General features: G+C 42.6%; 1 protein-coding gene across 1 annotated transcript in view; it reads left to right on the top strand.

The window, feature by feature from the left end:
* LOC147300596 (uncharacterized) overlaps positions 1-12,338 on the top strand; it is a 37,421-nt gene that overhangs the window by 8,469 nt on the left and 16,614 nt on the right. Inside the window, exons 5-6 of the mRNA XM_086285056.1 lie at positions 8,017-8,232; positions 8,614-8,865. Coding sequence (XP_086141182.1) covers positions 8,017-8,232; positions 8,614-8,865 — 468 coding nt within the window. The remainder of the gene's footprint in view (positions 1-8,016; positions 8,233-8,613; positions 8,866-12,338) is intronic.

The raw sequence follows: 12,338 nt of genomic DNA, 5'->3' as shown, positions 1-12,338 counted from the left end.
ATGCGTGAAATCAACAAAATTAGAGAGGGTATAGCCTGACATATGAAACAGGAAAAGACCATCGTGTAATCCATTTATTTAGAAGTAACTGTATTCTAATTATTACCAAATTATCGGTAACTATCGGCGGCACGGTGGTTAGCACTGTTGCCTCACAGCAAGAAAGTCCTGAGTTCAATTCCACCATCAGGCCGGGGTCTTTCTGTGTGGAGTTTGCATGTTCTCACCGTGTTTGCGTGGGTTCTCTCCGGGTACTCCGGCTTCCTCCCACCGTCCAAAGACATGCAGCTTGTGGGGATAGGTTAATTGGATAATCCAAATTGCCACTAGGTGTGAATGTGAGTGTGAATGGTTGTCTGTCCCTATGTGTTAGCCCTGCGACAGACTGGCGACCTGTCCAGGGTGTACCTCACCTTTCGCCCTATAACAGCTGGGATAGGCTCCAGCGCCCCCCGCGACCCTGAAAAGGATAAGCGAATGGATGGATGGATATCGGAATACAGTTACTCATGTTTTGTATTTTAAATGCATAACGCCGGTACATGTATGCCGTTACTCCCTAACACTGCATCTATGTAAACATACTTACGGCCACTTTGTTAACTACACCCGTTCAACTACTCTTTAATCCAAAATGTAATCAGCCAATCAGATGGCAGCAGTCCATGCATTTCAGCATATAGCGATCAGTGACGGTGATTGAAATCACTTTGATCATGGTGTGGGTGTTGGTGCCACATTGGCTGATCTGAGTATTTCAGAAACTGCTGATCTGTTTAAATTTCCAGCACAAACATCTGCATGATTTACAGAGAGTAGTCCAAAAAAGAGAAAATATGCAGTTCCCTTAAAATGACATTGAGTTCTCTGTACTCGGGTCTCCAGAGTTACCAGCTCTCAACCCAACAGAGCATCTTTGGAATGTAGTGGACCATGAGATTTGCATCATATTTATTAGTAAAATGTTAAAAGATTAGCATTAACAGCATATCTTACCTGCCGTCGTAAAATACTTTAAGCTTTCATGATCATATTCAGATCATGCTGCTGTTCATTTGTTTGTTTATTCACAGTGTGTGATGATCACTGGCAGTCACATCTAAAAATCAGACCCCAGACAGCTGTAAGGTTATCAACATCATCCAGTGAACAAATGACTATCAGTGAATGTTTCTGTGGCAACATAAAACGCAAGCTAAATTCTCAATAGGTGACCGTTTTCATCCTTCTTGAGCTTTCTTATCATCACATTAGTCACTATTTTCTTGTGTCCTTTTGTTGAACACGAAGGTCTGGATGATCAGCAGTTCTGTGACCATGAGAGGAGCTCCAGTCTCAACCAGGAGGACCCAGAGCCTCTACAGACTAAAGAGGAACAGGAGGAAATCTCCACCAATCAGGGAGGAGAGCAGCTTGCACTGAAGCAGGAGGATGAAGGGATTAATGTCTGGACCGGAGAACAGCTGGATTTGTTGTGGAAACCTGGATCACGGCTGACCAGATTTGGTATGTAAAAGTGTAATAAGCAGATTTCATAATATAGAAATGAATATGACTTATAACAAAATGTCACAAAGACACATGGCGTGCATTACCGCCTGGGATACTGCCTCACTGGAGACATGTTTTCTGTTTCAGATTTAAGTCATGTTAGCCCAGAACTGTACGCAGAATGTAGAAAAATGTTGAGACAATGAAAACTGTGGATTATTGGCCACAAGGACCAAGTTGGAGTAGTGAGCTGTACGCCTCATAAATGATGACTTTCTGCATGTAAACAGAATTCTTCTCTGTTCGCTGCATGAGAGAGAATATTTAAATATCGCTCACATATCTGAGAGACCTGCTCACAGTGTGACTTTTTTCTTGTGTGTTCTGTCCATCAAGACCTCCCACAGCAACATGATTGTAAGGAAAATGAGGATCTGGATGACCCGCAGGTCTGTAGCCAGGAAAGGAACTCCAGTCTGGACCAGCAGAACACAGAAACACTATAAAATAAAACTACAATATAAGACGAGAAACGTCTTATATTGGGATATGAGATTTTGGTCATGTCGCACAGCCCTAGCTAATGTTAGTCTTTAAAAAAAGAATGTACTTCCAGATGTTTCTTTCGGGTGGAGTCTTTATAGTTGAGAGCAGCTCGGTTTCTGGGTCCATTGTATAACTGACGCCACCAACATTACCAAGAGACTTACACTAGAGCTTCTTGTTGCGTGTTTTGTTTGGGTTTCCGGTAATGCGTGAAATCAACAAAATTAGAGAGGGTATAGCCTGACATATGAAACAGGAAAAGACCATCGTGTAATCCATTTATTTAGAAGTAACTGTATTCTAATTATTACCAAATTATCGGTAACTATCGGCGGCACGGTGGTTAGCACTGTTGCCTCACAGCAAGAAAGTCCTGAGTTCAATTCCACCATCAGGCCGGGGTCTTTCTGTGTGGAGTTTGCATGTTCTCACCGTGTTTGCGTGGGTTCTCTCCGGGTACTCCGGCTTCCTCCCACCGTCCAAAGACATGCAGCTTGTGGGGATAGGTTAATTGGATAATCCAAATTGCCACTAGGTGTGAATGTGAGTGTGAATGGTTGTCTGTCCCTATGTGTTAGCCCTGCGACAGACTGGCGACCTGTCCAGGGTGTACCTCACCTTTCGCCCTATAACAGCTGGGATAGGCTCCAGCGCCCCCCGCGACCCTGAAAAGGATAAGCGAATGGATGGATGGATATCGGAATACAGTTACTCATGTTTTGTATTTTAAATGCATAACGCCGGTACATGTATGCCGTTACTCCCTAACACTGCATCTATGTAAACATACTTACGGCCACTTTGTTAACTACACCCGTTCAACTACTCTTTAATCCAAAATGTAATCAGCCAATCAGATGGCAGCAGTCCATGCATTTCAGCATATAGCGATCAGTGACGGTGATTGAAATCACTTTGATCATGGTGTGGGTGTTGGTGCCACATTGGCTGATCTGAGTATTTCAGAAACTGCTGATCTGTTTAAATTTCCAGCACAAACATCTGCATGATTTACAGAGAGTAGTCCAAAAAAGAGAAAATATGCAGTTCCCTTAAAATGACATTGAGTTCTCTGTACTCGGGTCTCCAGAGTTACCAGCTCTCAACCCAACAGAGCATCTTTGGAATGTAGTGGACCATGAGATTTGCATCATATTTATTAGTAAAATGTTAAAAGATTAGCATTAACAGCATATCTTACCTGCCGTCGTAAAATACTTTAAGCTTTCATGATCATATTCAGATCATGCTGCTGTTCATTTGTTTGTTTATTCACAGTGTGTGATGATCACTGGCAGTCACATCTAAAAATCAGACCCCAGACAGCTGTAAGGTTATCAACATCATCCAGTGAACAAATGACTATCAGTGAATGTTTCTGTGGCAACATAAAACGCAAGCTAAATTCTCAATAGGTGACCGTTTTCATCCTTCTTGAGCTTTCTTATCATCACATTAGTCACTATTTTCTTGTGTCCTTTTGTTGAACACGAAGGTCTGGATGATCAGCAGTTCTGTGACCATGAGAGGAGCTCCAGTCTCAACCAGGAGGACCCAGAGCCTCTACAGACTAAAGAGGAACAGGAGGAAATCTCCACCAATCAGGGAGGAGAGCAGCTTGCACTGAAGCAGGAGGATGAAGGGATTAATGTCTGGACCGGAGAACAGCTGGATTTGTTGTGGAAACCTGGATCACGGCTGACCAGATTTGGTATGTAAAAGTGTAATAAGCAGATTTCATAATATAGAAATGAATATGACTTATAACAAAATGTCACAAAGACACATGGCGTGCATTACCGCCTGGGATACTGCCTCACTGGAGACATGTTTTCTGTTTCAGATTTAAGTCATGTTAGCCCAGAACTGTACGCAGAATGTAGAAAAATGTTGAGACAATGAAAACTGTGGATTATTGGCCACAAGGACCAAGTTGGAGTAGTGAGCTGTACGCCTCATAAATGATGACTTTCTGCATGTAAACAGAATTCTTCTCTTTTCGCTGCATGAGAGAGAATATTTAAATATCGCTCACATATCTGAGAGACCTGCTCACAGTGTGACTTTTTTCTTGTGTGTTCTGTCCATCAAGACCTCCCACAGCAACATGATTGTAAGGAAAATGAGGATCTGGATGACCCGCAGGTCTGTAGCCAGGAAAGGAACTCCAGTCTGGACCAGCAGAACACAGAAACACTATAAAATAAAACTACAATATAAGACGAGAAACGTCTTATATTGGGATATGAGATTTTGGTCATGTCGCACAGCCCTAGCTAATGTTAGTCTTTAAAAAAAGAATGTACTTCCAGATGTTTCTTTCGGGTGGAGTCTTTATAGTTGAGAGCAGCTCGGTTTCTGGGTCCATTGTATAACTGACGCCACCAACATTACCAAGAGACTTACACTAGAGCTTCTTGTTGCGTGTTTTGTTTGGGTTTCCGGTAATGCGTGAAATCAACAAAATTAGAGAGGGTATAGCCTGACATATGAAACAGGAAAAGACCATCGTGTAATCCATTTATTTAGAAGTAACTGTATTCTAATTATTACCAAATTATCGGTAACTATCGGCGGCACGGTGGTTAGCACTGTTGCCTCACAGCAAGAAAGTCCTGAGTTCAATTCCACCATCAGGCCGGGGTCTTTCTGTGTGGAGTTTGCATGTTCTCACCGTGTTTGCGTGGGTTCTCTCCGGGTACTCCGGCTTCCTCCCACCGTCCAAAGACATGCAGCTTGTGGGGATAGGTTAATTGGATAATCCAAATTGCCACTAGGTGTGAATGTGAGTGTGAATGGTTGTCTGTCCCTATGTGTTAGCCCTGCGACAGACTGGCGACCTGTCCAGGGTGTACCTCACCTTTCGCCCTATAACAGCTGGGATAGGCTCCAGCGCCCCCCGCGACCCTGAAAAGGATAAGCGAATGGATGGATGGATATCGGAATACAGTTACTCATGTTTTGTATTTTAAATGCATAACGCCGGTACATGTATGCCGTTACTCCCTAACACTGCATCTATGTAAACATACTTACGGCCACTTTGTTAACTACACCCGTTCAACTACTCTTTAATCCAAAATGTAATCAGCCAATCAGATGGCAGCAGTCCATGCATTTCAGCATATAGCAATCAGTGACGGTGATTGAAATCACTTTGATCATGGTGTGGGTGTTGGTGCCACATTGGCTGATCTGAGTATTTCAGAAACTGCTGATCTGTTTAAATTTCCAGCACAAACATCTGCATGATTTACAGAGAGTAGTCCAAAAAAGAGAAAATATGCAGTTCCCTTAAAATGACATTGAGTTCTCTGTACTCGGGTCTCCAGAGTTACCAGCTCTCAACCCAACAGAGCATCTTTGGAATGTAGTGGACCATGAGATTTGCATCATATTTATTAGTAAAATGTTAAAAGATTAGCATTAACAGCATATCTTACCTGCCGTCGTAAAATACTTTAAGCTTTCATGATCATATTCAGATCATGCTGCTGTTCATTTGTTTGTTTATTCACAGTGTGTGATGATCACTGGCAGTCACATCTAAAAATCAGACCCCAGACAGCTGTAAGGTTATCAACATCATCCAGTGAACAAATGACTATCAGTGAATGTTTCTGTGGCAACATAAAACGCAAGCTAAATTCTCAATAGGTGACCGTTTTCATCCTTCTTGAGCTTTCTTATCATCACATTAGTCACTATTTTCTTGTGTCCTTTTGTTGAACACGAAGGTCTGGATGATCAGCAGTTCTGTGACCATGAGAGGAGCTCCAGTCTCAACCAGGAGGACCCAGAGCCTCTACAGACTAAAGAGGAACAGGAGGAAATCTCCACCAATCAGGGAGGAGAGCAGCTTGCACTGAAGCAGGAGGATGAAGGGATTAATGTCTGGACCGGAGAACAGCTGGATTTGTTGTGGAAACCTGGATCACGGCTGACCAGATTTGGTATGTAAAAGTGTAATAAGCAGATTTCATAATATAGAAATGAATATGACTTATAACAAAATGTCACAAAGACACATGGCGTGCATTACCGCCTGGGATACTGCCTCACTGGAGACATGTTTTCTGTTTCAGATTTAAGTCATGTTAGCCCAGAACTGTACGCAGAATGTAGAAAAATGTTGAGACAATGAAAACTGTGGATTATTGGCCACAAGGACCAAGTTGGAGTAGTGAGCTGTACGCCTCATAAATGATGACTTTCTGCATGTAAACAGAATTCTTCTCTGTTCGCTGCATGAGAGAGAATATTTAAATATCGCTCACATATCTGAGAGACCTGCTCACAGTGTGACTTTTTTCTTGTGTGTTCTGTCCATCAAGACCTCCCACAGCAACATGATTGTAAGGAAAATGAGGATCTGGATGACCCGCAGGTCTGTAGCCAGGAAAGGAACTCCAGTCTGGACCAGCAGAACACAGAAACACTATAAAATAAAACTACAATATAAGACGAGAAACGTCTTATATTGGGATATGAGATTTTGGTCATGTCGCACAGCCCTAGCTAATGTTAGTCTTTAAAAAAAGAATGTACTTCCAGATGTTTCTTTCGGGTGGAGTCTTTATAGTTGAGAGCAGCTCGGTTTCTGGGTCCATTGTATAACTGACGCCACCAACATTACCAAGAGACTTACACTAGAGCTTCTTGTTGCGTGTTTTGTTTGGGTTTCCGGTAATGCGTGAAATCAACAAAATTAGAGAGGGTATAGCCTGACATATGAAACAGGAAAAGACCATCGTGTAATCCATTTATTTAGAAGTAACTGTATTCTAATTATTACCAAATTATCGGTAACTATCGGCGGCACGGTGGTTAGCACTGTTGCCTCACAGCAAGAAAGTCCTGAGTTCAATTCCACCATCAGGCCGGGGTCTTTCTGTGTGGAGTTTGCATGTTCTCACCGTGTTTGCGTGGGTTCTCTCCGGGTACTCCGGCTTCCTCCCACCGTCCAAAGACATGCAGCTTGTGGGGATAGGTTAATTGGATAATCCAAATTGCCACTAGGTGTGAATGTGAGTGTGAATGGTTGTCTGTCCCTATGTGTTAGCCCTGCGACAGACTGGCGACCTGTCCAGGGTGTACCTCACCTTTCGCCCTATAACAGCTGGGATAGGCTCCAGCGCCCCCCGCGACCCTGAAAAGGATAAGCGAATGGATGGATGGATATCGGAATACAGTTACTCATGTTTTGTATTTTAAATGCATAACGCCGGTACATGTATGCCGTTACTCCCTAACACTGCATCTATGTAAACATACTTACGGCCACTTTGTTAACTACACCCGTTCAACTACTCTTTAATCCAAAATGTAATCAGCCAATCAGATGGCAGCAGTCCATGCATTTCAGCATATAGCGATCAGTGACGGTGATTGAAATCACTTTGATCATGGTGTGGGTGTTGGTGCCACATTGGCTGATCTGAGTATTTCAGAAACTGCTGATCTGTTTAAATTTCCAGCACAAACATCTGCATGATTTACAGAGAGTAGTCCAAAAAAGAGAAAATATGCAGTTCCCTTAAAATGACATTGAGTTCTCTGTACTCGGGTCTCCAGAGTTACCAGCTCTCAACCCAACAGAGCATCTTTGGAATGTAGTGGACCATGAGATTTGCATCATATTTATTAGTAAAATGTTAAAAGATTAGCATTAACAGCATATCTTACCTGCCGTCGTAAAATACTTTAAGCTTTCATGATCATATTCAGATCATGCTGCTGTTCATTTGTTTGTTTATTCACAGTGTGTGATGATCACTGGCAGTCACATCTAAAAATCAGACCCCAGACAGCTGTAAGGTTATCAACATCATCCAGTGAACAAATGACTATCAGTGAATGTTTCTGTGGCAACATAAAACGCAAGCTAAATTCTCAATAGGTGACCGTTTTCATCCTTCTTGAGCTTTCTTATCATCACATTAGTCACTATTTTCTTGTGTCCTTTTGTTGAACACGAAGGTCTGGATGATCAGCAGTTCTGTGACCAGGAGAGGAGCTCCAGTCTCAACCAGGAGGACCCAGAGCCTCTACAGACTAAAGAGGAACAGGAGGAAATCTCCACCAATCAGGAAGGAGAGCAGCTTGCACTGAAGCAGGAGGATGAAGGGATTAATGTCTGGACCGGAGAACAGCTGGATTTGTTGTGGAAACCTGGATCACGGCTGACCAGATTTGGTATGTAAAAGTGTAATAAGCAGATTTCATAATATAGAAATGAATATGACTTATAACAAAATGTCACAAAGACACATGGCGTGCATTACCGCCTGGGATACTGCCTCACTGGAGACATGTTTTCTGTTTCAGATTTAAGTCATGTTAGCCCAGAACTGTACGCAGAATGTAGAAAAATGTTGAGACAATGAAAACTGTGGATTATTGGCCACAAGGACCAAGTTGGAGTAGTGAGCTGTACGCCTCATAAATGATGACTTTCTGCATGTAAACAGAATTCTTCTCTGTTCGCTGCATGAGAGAGAATATTTAAATATCGCTCACATATCTGAGAGACCTGCTCACAGTGTGACTTTTTTCTTGTGTGTTCTGTCCATCAAGATCTCCCACAGCAACATGATTGTAAGGAAAATGAGGATCTGGATGACCCGCAGGTCTGTAGCCAGGAAAGGAACTCCAGTCTGGACCAGCAGAACACAGATCCTCCACAGACTAAAGAGGAACAGGAGGAAATCTCCACCAATCAGGAAGGAGAGCAGCTTGCACTGAAGCAGGAAACCAAAGGCATCATCATCTGGACCGGGCAGGAGCTGGGCATCATGTGGAACCCTGAAGTAAAGTTGCACAGAATAGGTATGCAAAACTTTAATAGATAGATTCAGTTTTGTATTAAGAAATCTAACTCATGTTGGGTCCTAATCAGACCTCCAATATACGTTATAGAGGCACATGAAGAATTTAAAGACCGACTGCAATAAGGAAACTGACGTAATATTCTAAGAGCCAAAATGTCTAGCCCTCCCAGTGTCGCCCCTGTCAGGACTGTCTTATGTTGAAAATAATTGAGTACAAGAGAGAGGAAGACACCCTACAATGAGTTGAAACGTCAGCTTGTTATTTATTCCTCCATATTCATATTTGTCATTCATATGGTCACTTTGTTTGTCCCTCCAAATTGCAGTCGTCACTCCTTCGCCTGTGCTGCGCCCCTGCACCTGCAGGCACACTTACAGTGAATATCAAATTTAATAACAGGAAATTAACTAGGCATGTACTTTTCTTTCTTTTTTTGGCCACATTTTTCAAGTGACCTATATTTGACAACAGCATATAAAAAAATAAAACAAAAAAAAGAACTTTAAATTATGTTTTTGGTGTGCCATCTCAATGTTTTCAGTGGCCCCCATATGGCCACCCATATGAAAAAATTCTGGAGCCGCCCCTGTACATTATGACTGAGTACATCCACTAAACCTTTTGTGGATAACATAACAATCCCCATGAGGACTGAACGATCAATTTAAAAATAAAATATATCGATTTGAAACTAAGCTTTTAGCAAACCACACAACACTATGATAGGTGTGTCCTTGTGCCATGTGTTTCTGGGTCTTTCTTCTTCTTTCCCTTTGGATTCCAGCACAAGGCCTGTGTAGTGATGTTATTGGTGGACTTCCTGATTGTGTGGCCAATCCAGCACCACTTTCTCTCAGAACTGTATTGCTATTGGTTTCTGGTTTGTACTTGTCCACAGTTTGTAATCCTCTCTGGCCACTGGATACGGAGGATTTGTTTTAAGCAGCTGCTGATGAATGTCTGCAACATACAAAGCGCTGTCTTTGCTTCATGTTTACGAGCTATAGAGAAGTATAGGTGTGACCCTGATTTTAAAAATGCTCAGCTTCAGAATCAGAATCAGAATACTTTATTCATCCCGAGGGAAATTAGGGTTACAGCAGGCAGCACGCTAATGGCGCATGCGCACTTACAAAGGAACCTTCTGACCAACTTTACACAAACATCACATTGGGCAGACATGGACATTATGGACAATGCTGGGCATCCTCTGCACACGGCCATTAACAACCAGAAGAGTCTGTTCAGTGACAGGTTGCTTCTCCCAAAGACAAGAACTAACAGACTTAAAAACTCCTTTGTCCCACACGCCATCAGACTGTTTAACTCCTCCCTGGAGGGGAGAGGGAGGGGAAACAGGAGGACAAAGGAGGGGGGAACAACTAAGCTGTAGTGCCTCTTCACCTCACTGTGCAATACCTTTTGTGCAATACTTTTGTAAATAGTCAACGGTGCAATAGACTCAATACTTGAAATGTGCAATTCACTTGTATTTTTATTTTTATTCCTATTTATTCTATTTATCCCCTTCGTATATTTTATTTATATTGTCTCTGTATTTATATATATGTGTGTGTGTGTGTGTGTGTGTGTGTATATATATATATATATATATATATATATATATAATATTCTGTAACTCTGTAACTTCTGTCGGTGCTGTGCTTTTTTGGAAATCGAATTTCCCAGAGGAACCCACCCGAGGGATTAATAAAGTTCTATCTAATCTAATCTAACATGTCAGAAAGGTAGGCTGATAGGAAAAAACAACGAAAATACACTACATGAGGTAAGAGGAGGAGAAAAAAAACTCCACTCAGACTGAGCTCCTAGTGGGAGAACAGTTTGATAACAGAAAAAATACCTCAGCACAAAAGCACATGACTATCAATACACCATAGAAACACAAGACAAGCAACAGGGGCGGGTAAAGGGTAAGAGAGAGCCGGTGTAGACAGCGCATCCGGTCCTGCAGCATCTGTGCTGGTCCAGTTGACTGCTATCTTCCCCGGTAGGGCACAAGCATCGAAGGCGTTGGAAAGGGAGAGGGGATGAGTGAGTGCTTATCAGTGTAAGTGTGTGTGTCTGCGTGTCCATAGTTTAGCTGAGACAGTGTCCTTCGGCCTATCAGGCTAAGTAAACAGTCCTCCAGCCAATCCAGGTGTCCTTGCATGGGATGGGAAGAATAGCCGTAACACAGCTTGGTGAAATTTCTGACCTCTTGAGTTTCAAACATTTTTTAAAATGATGTTGTTTATTTTTTCTTACTTTTTTTTACACTAAATTTACTAACCCAAGGTGTTATTCACCCCTACTGAGATTTTCAAAGGTCGTCAGCTCAATTCTCCTGCTTTTGTTGTGCAAACCACCCATTATCTTTGAGGCCTGGCACGTTTACTCAGAGTAGCTCAGATCCAAGGCAGGCCAAACCTCTGTGTTACAACCTTCAGAAATGCCTGCCGTATCTATACAAAATATCCCACACATTGACTGACCTGCAAATGTGTAAGACACATTCACAATATATGGAAACACAAGTCTGTTTTATTTATAAAAAATTGTGTGAAAACAGAATGAAAAGTTGCTAATACAATGACATGAGTGACATGTGTGATCTCCCCAGCGTTGCATGTTCTCTCCTTTGCCTGTTCATGTAAAAATAGCAAAACATAAAAAATTAATTCTGTCCCTCAGTTCCAGGTTGGTTCATCTCTTCATCTTTCTGCCTTTTGTCTTAGGTTACTCTCCCACACAGTCTGTCTGTCTGTGTCATAGTCTGTTTGCAGCATTCAGCAATGCAGTTCCTTGACTCTCACCACAGATCTTCCATTGTGACTGTGTATGTGAGGGAGTGGCATTGCATTACTTCAGCACAGTGCTGTGCATAAAAGCAGACAGCCCAGGCTGGAGAATCATTTCTTCTTCGCATTTCTGACAAGGCACATCAGGATGGCCTCTGTATCACTGCCTCACAGGAAGAACATCTGCGCGCAACAGGCGCGCATCCATTTCCTTGCTTCAGGAAATGGATGAAGCAGACTCTGATGGAGGAGAGGTTTCATTTGTCCAGCAGGCCACTGATACCTCCTCAGAAGAATCTAAAAAGGAGACGGAACAAGAACCCAACATGCCTCCATGGAAGAGGCACCGTGGTACTGGGAAGCCCAGTCTGAGCCACACGGCAAAAGACGGCACTGTGTGGGTAGAGGAGGACATTGGAATGCCCAGTGCAGTAGCAAATCGCTCGTGCTTCACTCGTGCTGGACCCACAGAGTCTGCTAAGGTCTGTCATTGCCATAGTACGTAGGGCTGCTCAATTAATCGAATTTTAATCACGATTACGATCTGGGCCTTCAACGATCATTAAAAATGACTGAGCCGATTATTAGCCCCTCCCTAATTTATCCGCGACACCTTAAAGGCCGGTCCGTGAAAATATTGTCGGGCATAAACTGGTCCGTGGCGCAAAA

The sequence above is a fragment of the Aulonocara sp. 'chitande type north' Nkhata Bay genome, unplaced genomic scaffold, assembly GCF_057382095.1.
Source record: "Aulonocara sp. 'chitande type north' Nkhata Bay isolate Kocher_YH1m ecotype deep benthic unplaced genomic scaffold, A_spYH_male_GT1.1 unmapped_scaffold_23, whole genome shotgun sequence".
NCBI lineage: Eukaryota > Metazoa > Chordata > Actinopteri > Cichliformes > Cichlidae > Aulonocara > Aulonocara sp. 'chitande type north' Nkhata Bay.
Note: the sequence above shows the minus strand (reverse complement) of the source record. Positions and strands in the feature narration are given on the sequence as shown.